Here is a 19,497-nt window from a genome sequence, read left to right on the forward strand (position 1 = left end):
CACAGTGAGCCAGGTGATCACAGGGAACGTGGCTGTGCAGGTTCAGCATGAGTGGTTCTGCATCCGAGAGGAAGCCTGACAGGGCGAGGGTCTGACCTCCCCACAGAGACTAGGACAGGGAATTATGTGACAACCCCCACACAGCCTAGATATCACAGCATGCAGTCACATTTGGCCATGACATTTCCTAATGAAATAAAACATTTGAGCCCATCCTCTCATCGTTCTTGTCCTCCCCCACTCCCCAGGGGCAATCACAGTAGAAGAGCATTTCCCATTTTGTCCCCATGTTTACGTTTTTTATCATAGATTGTGCAATAAGCAAACTGGAGTGTTATTTTATGTGTTTTAACGTTTTAACATAAAGGAGGCCATATGTGTTGATATTTTAAATTAAGCATTATATTTTCAATTTTATTCAAAAGGGTACAGATAGATCAAACACATTCCTTTAACTGCTGCCTACTATTTCATTATATGAGTACTAGAGGCCCGATGCACAAAATTCGTGCACGGGTAGGGTCCCCAGGCCTGGCCGGCAATCAGGGCCAATCTTTGGGGAGACCAGCGGGGCGATCGCGGGGGAACCCCCGCTGGCACCTGCCTTGGCTGGCCTGGGGTCTGCGGGCTGGGGCAGCTCCAGCATTGAGCATCTGCTCCCTGGTGGTCAGTGTGCATCATAGCAACTGGTCGTTCTGCCAGACGTTCCACTGGTCGTTCTGCTGTTGGGTCAATGTGCATAGTAGGCTTTTATTATATAGGATACCCAAACATATCCATTTCACTAGTGATAAACATTCAAATTGTTTCTAATTTCCTACTATCACAAACAGTGCTGCAGAGAACTTCCGTGTATGTTTCATTTGATATGCAAAGGCAAGGGGTTTCTTTCAATTGTACCCAGAAATGGAATGGTCTGGTCAGGGGTATGTGCACATTTAACATTACTAGATATTATCAAATCATGATTCAAAGTACTTGTACTAGTTGAAACTCTTCCAGGGAATGAGAAAACTAGTTTCCTACATTCTTGCCAACACTTGGTATCTGCCTGGCATTGAGTAAGAAATTTCATATATATATTTTGAAATGTGCATTTCTTTGATAAACATCTCTATTGAGTAACTTTTCATGTGTCTGTGGGCCAGTGGGCTTTCTCTGCTGTTACATGCCTGTTAATAGTCTTTGCTCGCTTTTCTGTAGTATTTGTCTTTTAAACTGACTAATGCGTGTTTTAAAAATATATTCTGAATACCAATCTTTTGTCAGTTATGTGTTACAACTGTATTCTTCTGGTTTCTGGCTTAAAAAAACACTTTATGCTGTTTTCTTATGCAGAATTTCTAAAAATATTAATACCAAATTTCTCAATATTTTTCTTATGATCTCTGCTTTTTTGTTTATTTGTTTATTATAAGAAATTCCTCTCTTTCCTGAGGTAATAAAGGAATTGTAAGTTTTCTTTTAAATGTTTTTAAAGATTTGCGTTTCACATTTAGGTCTTTCACTTGGAGAGAGAGCTAGATTTTATCATGTTAAGTGGCTATAAGAGGTTCTTTGGTTTGACAATTTGAGCAGAACATGGGGCTTGTCTCTTGGTGAGCATCTGGGAGGAGAAGGAGACTCTGCCTTATGGACTGTGTCACCTTGAGGGCCAGGCCATGCTGTGGGTGGTGCAGCTCTCAAGCAACTTATCGGCAGCACTTCACGGGTGTAAACTTTCAAGGGTTTGACAAGATTCTGAGATATTTTTCTCTCCACAAGTGTAAACACCCTCAATAAAGCAGAAGCATTTTAAAATAACAAACACACACACACACACACACACACACAATCAAATAAAACTGCCCAACACATTCAAGATTATTTGAAAGCAATCCACAGCTTTATTGAGATTTTCCAAAAATATCAGTGGGGATGCAATTCATAATCTAACATCAAACTTATTATAATGTTCTTTCCTCTTGCCATATCCCTTTTTGTGTCTCCCATACCCAGAGCAACTAGAATGGCTCTCCTCCCTCCTCTCTCCAGACTCCCCCAAATTTATTCTCTTTTCTTCCTTATTACAAACTCTGGTCTCCTTTCCCACTCCGATCCCAACAATTTCTCCCTCCCTCCTTCGCCCCCACCTGTCATTTTCTTTCTTTTCTTCCAAAGTACAACTCTGTCAGTCTGTTCATCCTACTCATCAGCTGTTTCGACCTATCATCCTGATCAATGTAACAAAAATAACTAAATGGTGGTGTGCAGGATTTTGCTTAGGAAAACTGGGGGCAAAGTTTGAAGGTACTCATGTATACAATAAATGCTTGTCCTAAATGTATTTTATTTTATAGGTATTATTTCTAAACCTGTACTTGTAAACACAATCTCAGGCTTTTATAAGTAAGTCAGTATGGCCTTGGTTTTCATTACTGAGATGTGGGTTTGTCTTCCTTTCTAATAAATGTAAACTTGTGCAATGAATGAATTGTTTTGCAGTCCAAAGAAGGTGCATTTATTGTCCGAGATTCAAGACATTTGGGATCCTACACCATTTCCGTGTTTACAAGAGATAGGAGGTAAGCCATTGTGCCTTTGGTCACTTTAGAAATAACAACTCCTGGGACAGCCCTTTTCATGCAGGCGCCGTCACTTACAGAATGTAAGCGAGAGCCTCACACGGGGAGATTACTAGACTGGAAATTAGGACAGCAGACCAGTTCAGTTTGTATTCCTAACAAGATCTGTGTGTGGCATTGTTAGGAATACAAACACTTAAGTTCTCTCTTCCCCTTTTCTCAACCATCAAGTGAGGAGGCTTGATTAGTTGTAGCCCAGCTGGTGGTGCTTTCCTCATATCCCTCGTCTACCCTGGGTCTACCTGCGGAGTTCACCTGCACTCAGAAAGCTTCCTGTGTCTCTGCCGAGGGTGTTCTCTGGATGAGGGAACGCATGGTCCCCGTGGCTAGGCTCGACGTGCCTGAGAATGAACATCCTAGGAGCCACCCTCCACCAATGGGGAATGGGAGTTGGTGGATAAGCACCTCAGCTTCTTTGCACTTTAGTGGGATAATTCCAAGGTGTGTTCCACAGTCTCTCAGCTTCCTCTGAGGATTAAACTCCGCAGTTCATAGCAGAACTGCTCATCAATGCGCCCTGTATTGGTTTTCCTCCCTTCTTTGTCTCATATTGCCTCACACCCCTCACAGTGCATTGCTTCATTCATATAACGTGCTTGATAGTCAATAAACACTTATGTGCCCATTATGAGATCTTGTTGTCTCCTAGACTTTGGCTGGAAGTTATGTTTGATTCTAAAGCTCCAATAAAACAGCTGAGAAATTTTCCTGGGATGGGGAGGGACCTGTTTAATTTAACCCCACCCCAGCTTCAGTGTGTAGTGTTGCCAGGCTAAGGGATTGAGAGGTGGAGCCCTGTTGCTTAAAGAATTGACTTAGTTCCAAAGTGACCTTTTGTTTGCTCACTAATTTACATTTTATTGACTGTAGAAGCATGGAGCCTACCATCAAACATTACCAGATTAAAAGGAATGACTCAGGAGCGTGGTACGTGGCTGAAAGGCACCTCTTTCAGTCAATCCCTGAATTGATTTGGTATCACCAGCACAACGCAGCTGGTAAGTCAGGAACTTCAGGCTGGGAGAGTCGGGGAGCCAGGCTCTAGATGGGCAATGCATCTTTGGTCTTGGACACTTTACACATATCCCTGCAAAAATGTGTAAGAGCTTGAAATACAACGTACTTCTGAACAATTCCCTTCAATGACGCTTCTTTGGTTTTCTAGTCAGGGAGCAAGAGATAGGTCCATTTTTTTACATTTCTGCCACGTTAGGAAAGTGATAGATGACAGAGAAGCAAAGGCTATTGAGTCATTATACATTTGTTGAAATTTATGCAGGGCTAAATGTAATAGGATTTCCAATGTCCTAAAGAATCATGCCTCCTTTTCCTTGCCCCATAAATTTGCTCTCTATTTTAGACTATTGCAATAGAAAATTTGCTCTCATTCTCTGTTTTTCTTGTTTGGAGAACAGAAAATGTTACACAGGATGCAGCCTCTCACTAATTATATTTTGGCTTAAATACTAGAGGCATATTTAGCCCCCACCCCCAGCTATTGTTTGCAATAATTGCTATTCGTACAAACATATCATCTATGGAAAGATATAGGATTCCAGAAAGTTCCACCACAATTGTAATCACATCTCTGGCCTTCAGCCCTCATCAACCTCTGCGAGATCACTTGGGACCCATGGGGAAATCCTCTTACCTCAGTTCTATAGAATTTGAAACCCACTGTAACTTTTCATATTTTTTTGACTTCTTGTCATACAATACTATTTTAGATTTTTCTCATGAAAAGTTGTATTGACAAAATAAAACCTCTTTTGGAAAGCAGCCACTTTTCCATTGTACTGGTTCTAAATATCAGGAATAAATCCAAGGACATTTTTATCCACTTATGGGGATGGGATGAGTTCTCATGGATATTCCAGGTGGTCAGGGGAGTTTGATTAGAGAGGAAGTGACAACATTTCTGAGTGGGCCAGGGAGGGAAACCCTTTCAATCAGGAGACCAGTTTTGAGTTTTCTCCTTCACACTTCTCTTTCCCCTTCCTTCAAAGACAAACTTTAAGAAACTGAGTGGTTTTGGTGGTGAGGTTAAAAACAAAACAAAACTGAGGTAGATCAGGATGTACCAACATGAAAAGATGTTAGTGATAAGTTATTTAGTAAAAAAAAAAAAAAAGTACAAAGCAATATATTTAGAGTATAGTTCTACTTTTGAAAAAAAATACACATTTGCACATATATGTGTGCACAGAGAAACTCGACATTTAGGTAATTTTTAAACTGATAAGATTATAACAGACTACAAACTGTTAAGGTTTACCTCTGGGGAAGGAGGTTTGAATATGGGAAGCTTTTATTTTCTGCTTTATAAATTGCTTTAAGGTTTAACTTTTTTATTACTATGTACATAAATTATTCTTACAATATATAAAATACCAAACAGATAACTTTTAAGATAAAAAAAACCTGGATTAAACAATGAAAAGTGGGAGTTGAAAACTTAAAACAATGGCTGCTCTTCATTTATTTTTATAAATATATTTTTATTGATTTCAGAGAGGAAGGGGAAGGGAGAGAGAGAGAAACATCAATGATGAGAGAGAATCATTGATTGACTACCTCCTGCACACCCCACTTTGGGGATCAAGCCTGTGACCCAGGCATGGCCGGAATCAAACCTGGGATCCTTTAGTCCGGAGGCTGATGCTTTATCCACTGAGCAACACCAGCCGGGCTGGCTGCTGTTTATTAAAGAGAAAAGAAGTAGAAAAGAAATACAGCAACAAGAAAGAGGGGTGGTAAGAAGAAAGGCATGGGACCCAGAAAGAACTCATTTATTGCAGACTTACTTGGGGCCAGACTCTGTTCTGAATGCTTTTATGTATATTTACTTATTTAACCTTCAGAACAATCCTATGAGGTAGTGCTGTTGTTATCTCCATCTTACAAGTGAGGAAACTGAGGCATTAGTTGTGAGGTAACTTGCTCAAGGTCACACAGTTAGTGTGTGAACTGAGATTTGAACTCCCATAAATCTTTGAAACTATTGGAGCCACTGAATCTATGAAATCCAGAGTCTGCACACAACTCCTGCCATCACCTCCAGAAAGAGGCAAATCATGTCACTGGGGAATATTTTGGAGGGTCCACTTTTAGAAGAGGTTGTGCATTAAAACCCATGACTATCTTGTCTATTTTTTGACCTCTGGTGAGTTTAGCTCATGACCGTCATCTCCTTAGCAGAAGTAACAGCAATGCAGACAGTGACAGACTTCTTTCTATCAGAGAGATAGACTGTCATTAAACCACTGGTAGTAATTCACAGAATAAAAATATTTGACAAAATCTTTTTTTAAATTTTTTTCTTTATTGATTAAGGTATTACATATGTGTCCTTATCGCCCCATTGTCGTCCCCCCCCGCCCCCCACTCATGCCCTCACCCCCTGTTCTCTGTGTCCATTGGTTAGGCTTATATGCATTCATACAAGGCCTTTGACAAAATCTTTTAAGTTAGAGCAAAGTGTTGGGATCTTAAGGAAATTCCTTTTTATGTTTGTTTGGACCATGAGTTATAGAGATCCAGCTTGATGAAGGTTCGAACCTCAACTAGGTCTTCAGAGTCACTGGGGATTCTTATATGTGTCCTGACTGGGGATCAAACCCCAAACCCTGGTGTATTGGGGACAATGCTCTACCCAACTGACCAATGCTACCTGGCTAGGGCTCCAATGCTTTTTTTTTTTTTTAAATAAACTACTCTCAAAAAATAAAAATAGGGAAATGGTTAACTTGAGCACTGTTTAGTTGAATAAATTGGTACAACTTTGGTAGATACCCTTTGATCAGGAAACTACATTTTAAGGAATTTCTCCTAAGGCGATAAGTTGAGAGGGGCATACAAGATCATACAGCATATTTTACAATAGGGAAATCTTGGAAATAACTTTAAGGTCTGTTTATCGTCATTGGTATATATCAGTTACATGTTGGTTGTATAAACCTATAGCAAGACATTTAAATTTCTGTAAAATGTATTGGATGTGTATAGTCTTTCAAATACGCATGTAGAGATTTTTACAAAGATGTTCATCAGTAGTATTTCTCTGGATGTTAATATTTTGTGAGGGATCTTTATTTCATCTTTATATGTTCTTGAATTCTTTAATTTGTGTTCAATGAGAATATATTATTTAATGGAAAAATGTTTTTCAAATGGGAAAAAATAAGCAAACAGACGAAGTGGAATAGTGCCTTATTTATGTAAAGAATGGTACTATCATTTAGTATGTTGTTTATATTAGTAACTAGGCTTGAGATGCTGATTTCTCTTTCTCCCTAGGTCTCATGTCCCGTCTCCGCTACCCAGTTGGGCTGATGGGCAGCTGTTTGCCAGCCACCGCTGGTTTTAGCTATGGTAAGGTGTACACATGTGCTCCAGTAAAGCCTCAGGTCCAGTAAAGAATGTACCCCAAGTTCCCTCCATGTTCTTTAAGTTCTCAGTCGATGAGATGTCTATTGAGTTACATTCCCTCTCAAAGTTTAAATCCCCCTTCTGAGATGTTTAATTATATGCACCTCCTAAGGGCAATTTAAACTTTGGGGGGAAATGTTTCACTTTTACCCCCAATTTTACTATTAAGAGCCCTTTTGATAAATTATAGTTCTTTTCATTTGAGTGTTTGGGCTGTTGTTCTCTGGTTACATGGGTGTCTGGCAAATGATGCTCCCCAGGAGAACCTGTTAAAATGAGCTTCTAAAAGTGTCCTCATCCCTTTTTTTAAACAGCACAAAATCTGGACAAAATTTGATTTTAACCAGCAAATGGATTATTTGCAAACCTGTGAGAATACATAGAGACAAAGAATCCCATATATCAATTTGGCGATGCTTTATTCCTTTAAATTTTCTCATTAGTGGGACTCAGAATATACTGGGAAAAATAATAACACAATTATATTGTGTAATAGATAACCAGGACTCAGGGTCTCTATGTTAATTGAGATGGAAGAGTGATTTCAGGATGGTATGGGTACCTGGATTCTTTCTTTGCCCATAAATACTATGTATAATAAAAGTTCCACCATTAGCAATTTAAGTTACAGTGGCCCTGTTTAATTTTTTTAAACTAAAGTCAATTTTTGACATCCAGAACAGTGCACAATTTATTAGTCTATTGCTCAGTTAGTTTTGCCTGATTTTGACTACTTTACTAAAAATGGAATTGGACACCATGTGTTCTTTTGTGCCTGGCATCTTTCTCTCAGTCCATACCTCAGCTCACTCATGGTATTGGGTATAGTTGGTCCATTTTCATTGTGTTGTGTGGTGCTGCATGGCGTGACTATATCACAATGGATTTTTTTTAGATGCCCATTTGGGTTATAACCAATTTTTGTCTCATCCTACCTAATAAAATAGTAATATGCAAATTGACCACACCTTTGCTATGCCCAAGCCATGCCCACCAGCCAATCAGGGCGAGTATGCAAATTACCCAACAAAGATGGCGGTTAATTTGCATATGCTGAGGGAGGGAGGAGTGAAGCCTGAAGACAACTTAGAAGGAAGAGGGAGGAAAAGCGGAAAGCAAGATGGCTGCCAGAGGGAAAGCCCGGGCGGGACGGAGCGGGGCGGGGCGGGGCGGCAGCGGCGCGCGGGTGCAGGCGCATTGGCTGCAACGACGGCGGCAGCGCACACGGCCGCAGCGGCCACTTGCAGGATTCTTCCTGCAAATGGGCTACTAGTATATTATGAATATTCTTGCATGTCTTTTGAAGAAGTTCAGTACACATTTATACTCCAATGTTGGTTATATACTTAAGGGTAGAACTTCTGGGTCATAGGGTATGCACTTAGATTTCATCAGTTTTCCAAAGAGCTTAACGAAATTACATTTCAATGAACAGTATACGGAGTTCCAGCTGCTCCATACCTCCCCCCTTGCCAATATTTGGCATTCTTGTGGTTTTTGTTTTTGTCTTGTTTTATTTTCACTTTAGCCAGTCTGGTAAGTGTGTAGTGGTATCTCATTATGGTTTAAATGTGCAATTCTCTGATGACTAATTATTTTGATCAAGTTCTCATAGGTTTAGTGGCCATTTGGGTATTCTCTTTTGTGAGGAAAATAAGTTCAACCCTATTTTGGCTGAACTGGTTTGGCTCAGTAGATAGAGTGTCGGCCTATGGACTGAAGGGTCCCGGGTTTATTCCAGTCAAGGGCACATGCCTGGGTTGCAGGCTTGATCCTCAGTAGGGGGCGTGCAGGAGTCAGCCTATCAACGATTCTCTCTCATCATTGATGTTTCTATCTCTCTCTTCCTCTCCCTTCCACTCTGAAATCAATAAAAGTATATTAAAAAAATAGATTGCAGTTAAGTAAAAATGATTACAAAAAAAAGTAAGTTCAGGTTTTTTAACCCTTAAAAATAGGATTATCTACTTTTTCTAATTGATTTATTTATATTCTGAATAGGCATTCTTACACACTTGCTATTGGGAGGGAGAGCACTTTGCTAAGCTGTAAGAACCATAAGCTCTTACGATTCGTTTAAATGCATTACTTTAAAGTTCCAGCAGATGGTGGTATTGCTATATAAAAAGAGATTCAAAAGATTTGATACTTCGAGTTTTCAAGAGGTTTTTAAAAAAAACATTTTTCCCCCTGACTTGCTTCTATAGGATGAGAAATATGTAGTAATGTAAATGTCACTTCAAACATACACTTATATATATATATATATGTGGGTTAGAATCTTAACATTGGATATATTTATCAGATGTATTGATTAGACTTTTTCCTAAAGAGGACTTTTTCAAGGCAGAAAAGCCCTTTAGGAATGGGAATATCCAGTAGAAGGAACTGAAATGGGGGAGGGAAGCCCAAACTTTGTCTCACAAGTTTACTCACTAGGACAAAAGCAGACTTTGGACACGGATATTTCAGGTCCCAGATCTAGTTTTGGTAGGTTTAGCTTAGAAAGGCACAGAACTATGTTTTATCCTGGCTCTCTCTGAAAAGAGAAAGCATGTTTTAATGTCTATAATTCTCCTCCAAGTAAGTCAAGCTTGTATTTTTGTTAATCCTCACCTGAGGATATTTTTCCAATGATTTTTAGAAAGTGTGGAAGAGAGGGGGTGAGACAGAGAGAGAGAGAAACATCGATGTGAGAGAGACACATCAATTGGTTGCCTTTCCTATGCGCCCCAACTGGGGCTGGGAATTGAGCCTGCAACCAAGGTACATGCCCTGTGCCCTTGACTGGAATTGAACCCAGGACCCTTCAGTCCACAGGCTGATGCTCTATCCATTGAGCCAAACCAGCTAACGCTCAAGCTTGTATGTTTTTCTACTTAAAAAAAAAAAAATCCTCACCCAAGCATATTTTTTTCCATTGATTTAATTTCTTTTTTCTTTTTTTTTAGAGAGAGTAGAAGAGAGAGGGAAAGACAGAGAGAAACATCAATGTGAAAGAAACACATCGATTGGTTGCCTCTTGCATGAGCCCTGACCAGGGCCTGGGCTGGGGAGGAGTCTGCAACTGAGGTACATGCTCTTGACTGGAATCAGACCCGGGACCCTTTGGTCCACAGGCCGACGCTCTATCCACTGAGCAAATCAGCTAGGGCTCAAGCTTGTATTTTTTTAAAAATATATATTTTATTGATTTTTTTTACAGAAAGGAAGGGAGAGGGATAGAGAGTTAGAAACATCGATGAGAGAGAAACATCGATCAGCTGCCTCCTGCACACCCCCCACTGGGGATGTGCCCACAACCAAGGTACATGCCCTTGACTGGAATCGAACCTGGGACCCTTTAGTCCGCAGACCGATGCTCTATCCACTGAGCCAAACCTGTCTCGGCCACAAGCTTGTATTTTTAAACTTGAATTCTGGAATTACACATTTAAACCACAATGAGAATATTAAAAATGATTGTAGGCCCTCTTCAATCATGTATAAACTTTTTAACCTCTCTATAAAATAAGAGACGAGATCTAGGTGATCCCTAAATCTTTTCTAGCTCTAAAATTTTAGCAAGCTTTTCCCTACTTATAACATGAATTTTTATTTTATTTTATTTTTTTACTTTTCAGAAAAGTGGGAGATAGATCCATCTGAGTTGGCTTTTGTAAAGGAGATCGGAAGCGGTCAGTTCGGTGTGGTCCATTTAGGTGAATGGCGAGCACATCTCCAGGTAGCTATCAAGGCCATCAACGAAGGCTCCATGTCTGAGGAGGATTTCATTGAGGAGGCCAAAGTGATGACGTAAGCATAAAGAATACCCAGACAAATGTCTTACAACACCCTGGTATCATGGAAAGAACATGGATTTTGGAGTCAGTCACACCTGATTTGTCACAACTCTGCCCAAGCTAGTTGTGTGACTTGGGCAAATTGCTTAACCTCTGTGTGGCCTGGGTGAGTCAGTTCACCTTTCCAAGCCTGTCAATTTCCTCACCTATAAAATGGTGATAGTAATACCTACCTCAATGGACCAATGTGTGGATTAATTGAGATAATCTAGGAAAGTGACAAAAATGCGTGTTCTCTTTGCTTCAATAATAGGGCTTAATAAGTGCACTTTTTGTTCATTTTCTCAGAAGCAAAAATGTTGACTTTGTCTTTATAGTAATATAAGGATAAAGTATTTGCTTTCAGAAGATATAAGAATTCTGAACTTTAGAGAGGATGGGAGCAGGCTGGAAGAGGTTAATGGGGGAAAAAGGAGGAGCTATGTAATACTTTCAAAATTAAAGATTATAAAAATAAATTTTACCTTGAGAAAAAAAAATTAATGAAATCGAATGAAAAAAGAAAAGAACTGAGCTTTAACAGAAATGACTTTTTGTAGACCCTCACAGATCAGGATTTTGACTCAGCTGAATATGTGGCTGTGTTTTACGTCCATAAACTGGCCTGGACCAGGACAGGCTGATAATGTGACACAAATCAAATCAACTTTAAGTATTTGTTCAACATTTACTTAAAAGGAACAACGATGTGGTGAAGAAGAAAACCCAGATTACCTAGATTCTGTTTTGTTATCCCAAGCAATTTAGTTCTTGGTGCATGGGATGACGCACAACCAACTGAGCCATACTGGCCAGGGCTCCTAATTTTTTTTTTTTAAGTGAGGCAGGAAGGCTCCCTTCTGACTTCTAACTGTGGAATGAAAATACATTCATCTTAAAAAAAATTAAGCTGACACACATTGAGCTCTATCTGGCAAGCATATACAGCTTGGTAATATACTTATATTGTATATGTGCATATTATATGGTAACTAGAGGCCCGGTGCATGAAATTCGTGCACAGGAGTGTGTGTCCCTCAGCCCAGCCTGCACCCTCTCCAATCTGGGACCCCTCAAGGGATGTCCGACTGCCCGTTTAGGCCCGATCCTACTTGGATCGGGCCTAAACGGGCAGTTGGACATCCCTCTCACAATCCAGGACTGCTGGCTCCCAACTGCTTGCCTGCCTGCCTTCCTGATTGCCCCTAACCGCTTCTGCCTGCCAGCCTGATCACCCCCTCACCACTCCCCTGCCAGCCTGATTGATGCCTAACTGTTCCCCTGCCAGCCTGTTTGCCCTTAACTGCCCTCCCCTGCAGGCCTGGTCCCCCCCAACTGCCCTCCCCTGCAGGCCTGGTCCCCCCCAACTTCCCTCCCCTGCAGGCCTGGTCCCCCTCAATTTCCCTCCCCTGCAGGCCTGGTCACCCCTAATTGCCCTCCCCTGCAGGCCTGGTCCCCCCCAACTGCTCTCCCCTGCAGGCCTGGGTCCCCCACAACTGCCCTTCCCTGCAGGCCAGGTCACCCCCAACTTCCCTTCTCTGCCAGCCTTGTCACCCTAACTGTGCTCCCCTGCAGGCTTGATCACCCCCAACTGCCCTCCCTTGCAGGCCTAGTCCCTCTCAACTGCCCTTCCATGCTGGCCATCTTGTGGCGGCCATCTTGTGTCCACATGGGGGCAGCCATCTTTGATCACATGGGGGCAGCCATCTTGTGTGTTGGAGTGATGGTCAATTTGCATATTACTCTTTTATTAGATAGGATATACACATTACCTCCTTTTTATAAGTGTGTGGTTTGAATGTCACCTCCTTCAGGAAGTCTTCCCTGACTACCCCGTTTAATTGGCATACCCATCCCCAAATGCTTTCTATTATATCACCTTGTGCTAGTTTGATCAAAGCCCTTGTCACTACTCCAAAGCTTCATATGTATTTGTTTTGTTTCCCCTCCACTAGAACGTAAGCTCCATAATAATAGGAGCTTATTTATCTCTCTTCTACAACCTGGTGAGTGCCTAAAATGATGACTAGCATGTGGTTCAAAATATATTTGTGGACTGCTGAATAAGTTAATGAATCCTCATAATTCTATGAGGTAGATTCCATTTAGGTCCAAATTTTATAGATGAGAAAAAGGAAATTTTGTAAACTTATCTAATTTGCCTACAGTCCCACAACAAAACATTGGTAGAGTTTCTAATTGAAATCAGAACTATGAACTGTTTGGGCACAAAAGCCATGATCTTCAATTAACTAACATAATGATCAACAAACATTTATTGGGCAACTACTATAGGCCAGATCTTATAGCTGTTAACCAAAACTGTTAGCATTCTGTGTAGCTGCTCCATTGCAGTAAAAGAACAACTTCAAATCTCTTCTGGGCTCTTAATCACTATATTTGGAGATGGAGCCTAATGTGGGAGCCCACACACATGAGGCTTCCAGAGCATGTGCTAAAGGTAATTTAGAAGAATTAAATAAAACCAGTCTTTTCCATCTTAGACAACGTAAGCCCATAAAAAGCTTATTAAAGTAAAAAGTTACCTACATATTTTTACCTTGGTTTATACTATTTATAATATATTCACATACGTGATCTCATTTATTGTTCACAAAGAAGAAGGATAGGTTTTGTCATCTCCATGTGAAGAAAACTGGGGTTAAGGAAGTTTAAATAAGCTGTCTGGTCAGGCAGCCAATAGGAGATAAAACTTGAATTCAGCTCTTTGGATCAGGGGCATTACATTTTCTTTAAATCATTTCAGCTCTGCATCGCCTTTAAGGGATTCTTCATTTTAGTTGTTGAACTACGGTTTTGTGTTTCTGGGTGTAGCTTATTGGTGGCAATATATTATATGGAGATATATGAACTAATTTTATTTATAATCATAAAAATATATGTATAGTAATTTTAATTTTTAAAGAACTTTTTAACTTGTATCTCATTTTATTCTTTATTTCTACATCATCATATCTTCATGCCAAAATAATTTAGATTTTGAAAGAAAAGTTTTAGCATTGTAAGTTCATATTACACAGAAATGTATAAGGTAAAAAACTGCAAACACCCTAATCTTCTTGCCTCCCTAAGTGTTTCTTCTCCAGGGGTAATTAACATTGATAATGAAGATTTTTAGTTAAAATCCTAGCCCTTATTATTTACATATAATTTCATTGAAATACATTCTTATTATTCAATTTTCTTTTTGTATGCATCAATCACTCTTTTGTCCCTCCTGCCTGTCCAGAATTTTTTGTCTGAGCAGCTACAGTTAAGAAGGTTGAAACTCAACGAACAGAAATTCTGCAAGATCTGGGCAAAGAGCAGCTGTAATAAGGAAGCAAAAAGCATACGAAATGGAAAGGAGAAAACATAGAATATGGGGCATGTAATAGTCTGTATCTACAGTGACTTAGGCAGCCTGCTTACTCTCCACCCCACTTTCTTAGCACAGACAGTGGGCAGGAAACTGCACGACTTCCTCTGTGGTTGGGTTCCTTTTGATCGTATCTCGGTGAAGAAAATGTTGTAGAGATGGCAGATGATCCCAGAGAGTCCAAACACTTCACCATGCAAACACGGTTCCGTTCCCTGTGCATGTGTTTCTGCCACAGGAAACTATCCCATTCGCGGCTGGTTCAGCTCTACGGAGTGTGCATCCAGCGGAAGCCCCTCTACATCGTGACGGAGTTCATGGAGAACGGCTGCCTGCTGAACTACCTCAGGGAGAGGAAAGGGAAGCTCAGGAAGGAGATGCTGCTGAGCATGTGCCAGGACATATGTGAAGGGATGGAGTATCTGGAGAGGAACTGCTTCATTCACAGGGACTTAGTAAGTGTGGTGCAATTTCGCTGATTATTTCGTGTAGCATACTTATGTTCAGAAGGACATGACAATTTAGGACTTTTGATACTTTGAATAATGCATATGCTGGCTTAATTTTAAAGCATTTTCTTCTTCATGCAATTTGTTCGGAAGTGTAACTTTATTTATTTATTTATTTATTGTCTTTATTTTTTCTTTATTGATTAAGGTATTACATATGTGTCCTTATTCCCCCATTGCCGCCCCCCCCCCCCCCCCCCGCAACCTCCTTCATGCCCTCACCCCGCTGGTGTCTGTGTCCATTGGTTAGGCTTATATGCATGCATACAAGTCCTTTTACCTTGGTTTATACTATTTATAATATATTCACATATATTATCTCTCCCCCTTACCTGCCTCTACCTCCCTCTGAGGTTTGACTGTCTGATCGATGCTTCTCTGTCTCTGGATCTGTTTTCGTTCATCAGTTTATGTTGTTCATTATATTCCACATATGAGCGAGATCATGTGATATTTATCTTTCTCTGACTGGCTTATTTTGCTTAGCATAATGCTCTCCAGTTCCATCCATGCTGTTGCAAACGGTAAGAATTCCTTCTCTTTTACCACAGTGTAGTATTTCATTGTGTAGATGTACCACAGTTTTTTAATCCACTCATCTGCTGATGGGCACTTAGGCTGTTTCCAAATCTTAGCAATGGTGAATTGTGCTGCTATGAACATAGGAGTGCATATATCCTTTCTGATTGGTGATACTTTTCGAAAGAGGACATAAGGAAGGCCAAGAGACATATGAAAACATGCTCAAAGTCAGTAATCATCCAAGAGATACAAATCAAAACAACAATGAGGTACCATCTCACACCAGTCAGAATGGCTATCATCAACAAATCAACAATTGACAAGTGCTGGTGAGGATGCGGAGAAAAAGGAACCCTCGTGCACTGCTGGTGGGAATGCAGACTGGTGCAGCCACTGTGGAGAACAGCATGGAGTTTCCTCAAAAAACTAAAAATGGAACTCCCATTTGACCCAGTGATCCCACTTCTAGGAATGTAGCTTTATTTTTAATTGCCCAGTTGATGCTGTAGCCAAGTAAGGTGCTACCTTAAATATGCCTTAAACTAATCAACCACCATGCAATAAAACTAATTCACTTTTCTTTCCTCTCTCACTCTTTCCCCTTCCTTCCTTCCTTCCTTCCTTCCTTCCTTCCTTCCTTCCTTCCTTCCTTCCTTCCTCCCTCCCTCCTTCCCTCCCTCCCTCCCTCCCTTCCTTCCAGTAATCAAATAGGCATTGAGTACCTAGTAAATGCCAAGACCTCTGCCAGAGATACAATAGCTAAGAACATGCTCCAGTGGTTCTCACTCAGGGTATGAAACCACCCCGTGTGGGCGTGGTTTGGTTCTAACAGGATTGCATCAGCATTACCGACATTAACGAGAGGACTAGAAATACTAAGCCATTCTGTTTTGTAATGTTCAGAATAGTCCAAGTAAACAAACAAACAAACAAACAAACAAACATACAAACAGATTCAAGGCTTATCTTGCCCCAAATACTGATAGTCTGCTTTCTGGCTTTGCTTATTCCCCTTGAAAAACATTTTCTAGCTACTCCATATTTGTTCATGGTATTCATACTGTTCCTTCTATGCCCTTCCATGTCTAATTTCTAAGCCCAAAAAGAACTCCGACGAGCATTCTGTGAGAAATCCCTGCTATTGTCTCCTAGAGGTAATCCTGTACTCCCATCACCATGACCAGAATGACCATATTATTCATCATTCCGGCTGAAATATTTTGGAGAGATATAGGAGGCATAATTTCATTGGCCCCAGGACACCATTGCTTTTCCTACATGGCTTAGAATTCATGGAATTTATTATTTTATTATTTCTACTTCCTAATTGTTTTTATTGTTTACACAAATGCTAGACTCTAAATTCCTGGAGATCAAGGCCTAGGAGCTTTTAAACATCACAATACCCAGATCATACCCCAGACCGATTAAACCAGGATCTCTGGGAGTGGAATCCTGCCATCAATATTTTTTGAAACATGTCCTGGAAAGTCCCCTGTGCAGTCAAGATCGAGAACCACTGCTCCAGAGCTGGGCTGCCTGGGTTGAAATCCGCCTCTGTTTCTTACCAGCTAAGAAGCTAGTTAACTAGTAAAGTGGTGTTGATTATAAGCACCTCCCTCATGTAGGCTTATTAGGAGGGTTACATGAATTAATATGAATAAACACTTAACTCAGTGCTTGGCTCAGAGAAGAGCTTAGCAATGCTAACTATTGTTATTACATAGCAGAACCATTCTTTTTTCATTCCTCCTGGAATATGCCCCAGTGTCTAGTACCAAGTAGCTATCAAGCAGATTTTGAAGTGGATGGATTTGGCATCCATTCCACCTAGCTCACCTTCCTAAACTCTGCAGGTTAGTCTTTCCCGATGAGGGTTAGAATTTAAAACTCAGGTGACAGTTCTGATCATTCTCTTTGCTCCAAGGGTCTTCTTGCAGACCTTCCTTCATTGTTTTCCTTCATCTCTTCATTGTTTTCTTTTGTGTTCTATTTTATCCACCTAGATACCACTTAAAATATATTAGCTAACAACGAGTCTTTCCCTGTCAAGGGCTTACCTTGTGGTCTGTATTTGAGATTGCCAGCCCTTGTCAACATCTTTCCAACTGGCTCCTTCTGACTTAACCATTTCAAGGTTCTTGCTTTTATTTTAGGACTAACTACACCACAAAAATTTGATAAGAGAAAAATTCTATCAAACTAACCTAAATAATAATTTTCTTGATTAGGTTGACTGAAAATAGAATGATTGGCAGCAGATAGATCATCTTTGCATTATATAGCCCTATATTTAGTTCACTGTGGTAATATTAAGAAACTAGAGGCCCGGTGCATGAAATTCGTGCATGGGGGTGTGTCCCTCAGCCCAGCCTGCACCCTCTCTAATCTGGGACCCCTCAAGGGATGTCCAGTGGGATTGGGCCTAAACGGGCAGTCAGACATCCCTCTCACAATCTAGGACTGCTAACTCCCAACCACTCGCCTGCCTGCCTGTCTGATTGCCCCTAACTGCTTCTGCCTGCCAGCCTGATCACCCCCTAACCACTCCCTTACCAGCTTGATCAACGCTTAACTGCTCCCCTGCCGGCCCAGTTGCCCCTAACTGTCCTCCCCTGCAGGCCTGGTCACCCCTAACTGCCTTCCCCTGCAGGCCTGGTCCCCCCCATCTGCCCTCCCCAGCCAGCAATCTTGTGGCAGCCATCTTGTGTCCACATGGGGGCGGCCAACTTGTGTGTTGGAGTGATGGTCAATTTGCATATTACCTCTTTATTATATAGGATGTGAAAGTATCATTATAAATAGTTATATTCAATGAGATGTAAGTTTTAAAATACAAGTCCTCAATTTTTATTAGCAATGATATGTCCCAAAGATATGTAATGACTATCCCTTATTTGTCATGTATATTGAGCCTTCTTTTTATTTAAGATACATTTTAAAATACACACTATTTTTTATGTCAAGATTCATAGCTTACCATCTTTATTTAAGAGGATTCCCTCATTAAGATTGAGTTCATCTTCATATTTATCAAGGATACTTTTTAAAAATATTAAAAAATCTTTAAAAAGTGTTACAATTTCTTTTCACTTTTTTGTTCTTTCTTTGAAGAATCATTAAAATCTCCCATGTGAGGGCAGATATGCCAAGTCACATACATCAACCACCACAGGTGCCACCATAAAAATAACAGGCTGACCACATAGAGAAGTAGGCTGGGGCCCAAATAAACTAAGGAAAAGGAGAGTAGAAACTCGAAAGAAAAACTTATATTCAAACTCAGGTTCTCTTCTTCTTTTATAGGCGGCAAGAAATTGTTTGGTCAGTTCTACAAGTATAGTAAAAATTTCGGACTTCGGAATGACAAGGTACATAATATAATTTGCTATTGTTTACTCATAAGAGAAAATCTTGTACTTGTCTACTGACAAACTGAAAGATGTTATTGGCTTTGCTTTTCCCCCCCGTTAATGTGGCTGTATGGCCTGCTGACCCACTTTAGGACATGCACCAATTTTAACTGTGAGGTAAATGGATACTGTGGGCTATTCTGATCTCTTTTCATATATCATCATTAATAAAACTGTGACATATTATGCTGAAACCGGTTTGTCTCAGTGGATAGAGCATCGGCCTTCGGACTCAAGGGTCCCAGGTTCGATTCCGGTCAAGGGCATGTACCTTGGTTGCAGGCACATCCCCAGTAGGGGGTGTTCAAGATGCAGCTGATCGATGTTTCTCTCATCGATGTTTCTAACTCTCTATCCCTCTCTGTAAAAAATCAATAAAATATATTAAATAAGTAAATAAATAAATAAATAAAACTGTGACATATTAAAATTAAGAGTAATTTCTCAGTCTACTCATTATATGTGTAAGATTAAGAAAGAAGCATATATATATATATAAAAGAGTAATATGCTAATTAGACCGGAAGACCTTCTGGAGACCTTCCAGACAAAGCCATGGTGGCAGGGCCGAGGCAGAGGCAGTTAGGGGCAATCAGGCCGGCAGGGGAGAGCAGTAAGGGGGATCAGGCTGGCAGGGGAAAGCAGTTAGGGGGATCAGGCCAGCAGGGGAGGGCAGTTAGGGGGATCAGGCCAGCAGGGGAGAGCAGTTGGGGATGATCGGGCTGGCAGGGGAGGGCAGTTGGGGGTGATCAGGCAGCCAGGCAGAGGCAGTTAGGGGTGATCAGGCAGGCAGGCAGAGAG

The 19,497-nt window shown here is 40.7% G+C and overlaps 1 protein-coding gene across 1 annotated transcript in view; it reads left to right on the plus strand.

Moving 5' to 3' along the window:
• Positions 1-19,497, plus strand: part of TXK (TXK tyrosine kinase) — a 38,906-nt gene that overhangs the window by 12,927 nt on the left and 6,482 nt on the right. The window contains exons 6-11 of the mRNA XM_008140286.3: positions 2,485-2,564; positions 3,495-3,622; positions 6,921-6,995; positions 10,676-10,847; positions 14,491-14,707; positions 18,590-18,654. Coding sequence (XP_008138508.2) covers positions 2,485-2,564; positions 3,495-3,622; positions 6,921-6,995; positions 10,676-10,847; positions 14,491-14,707; positions 18,590-18,654 — 737 coding nt within the window. The remainder of the gene's footprint in view (positions 1-2,484; positions 2,565-3,494; positions 3,623-6,920; positions 6,996-10,675; positions 10,848-14,490; positions 14,708-18,589; positions 18,655-19,497) is intronic.

Source organism: Eptesicus fuscus, chromosome 2 (genome assembly GCF_027574615.1).
Source record: "Eptesicus fuscus isolate TK198812 chromosome 2, DD_ASM_mEF_20220401, whole genome shotgun sequence".
NCBI classification, from domain to species: Eukaryota; Metazoa; Chordata; class Mammalia; order Chiroptera; family Vespertilionidae; genus Eptesicus; species Eptesicus fuscus.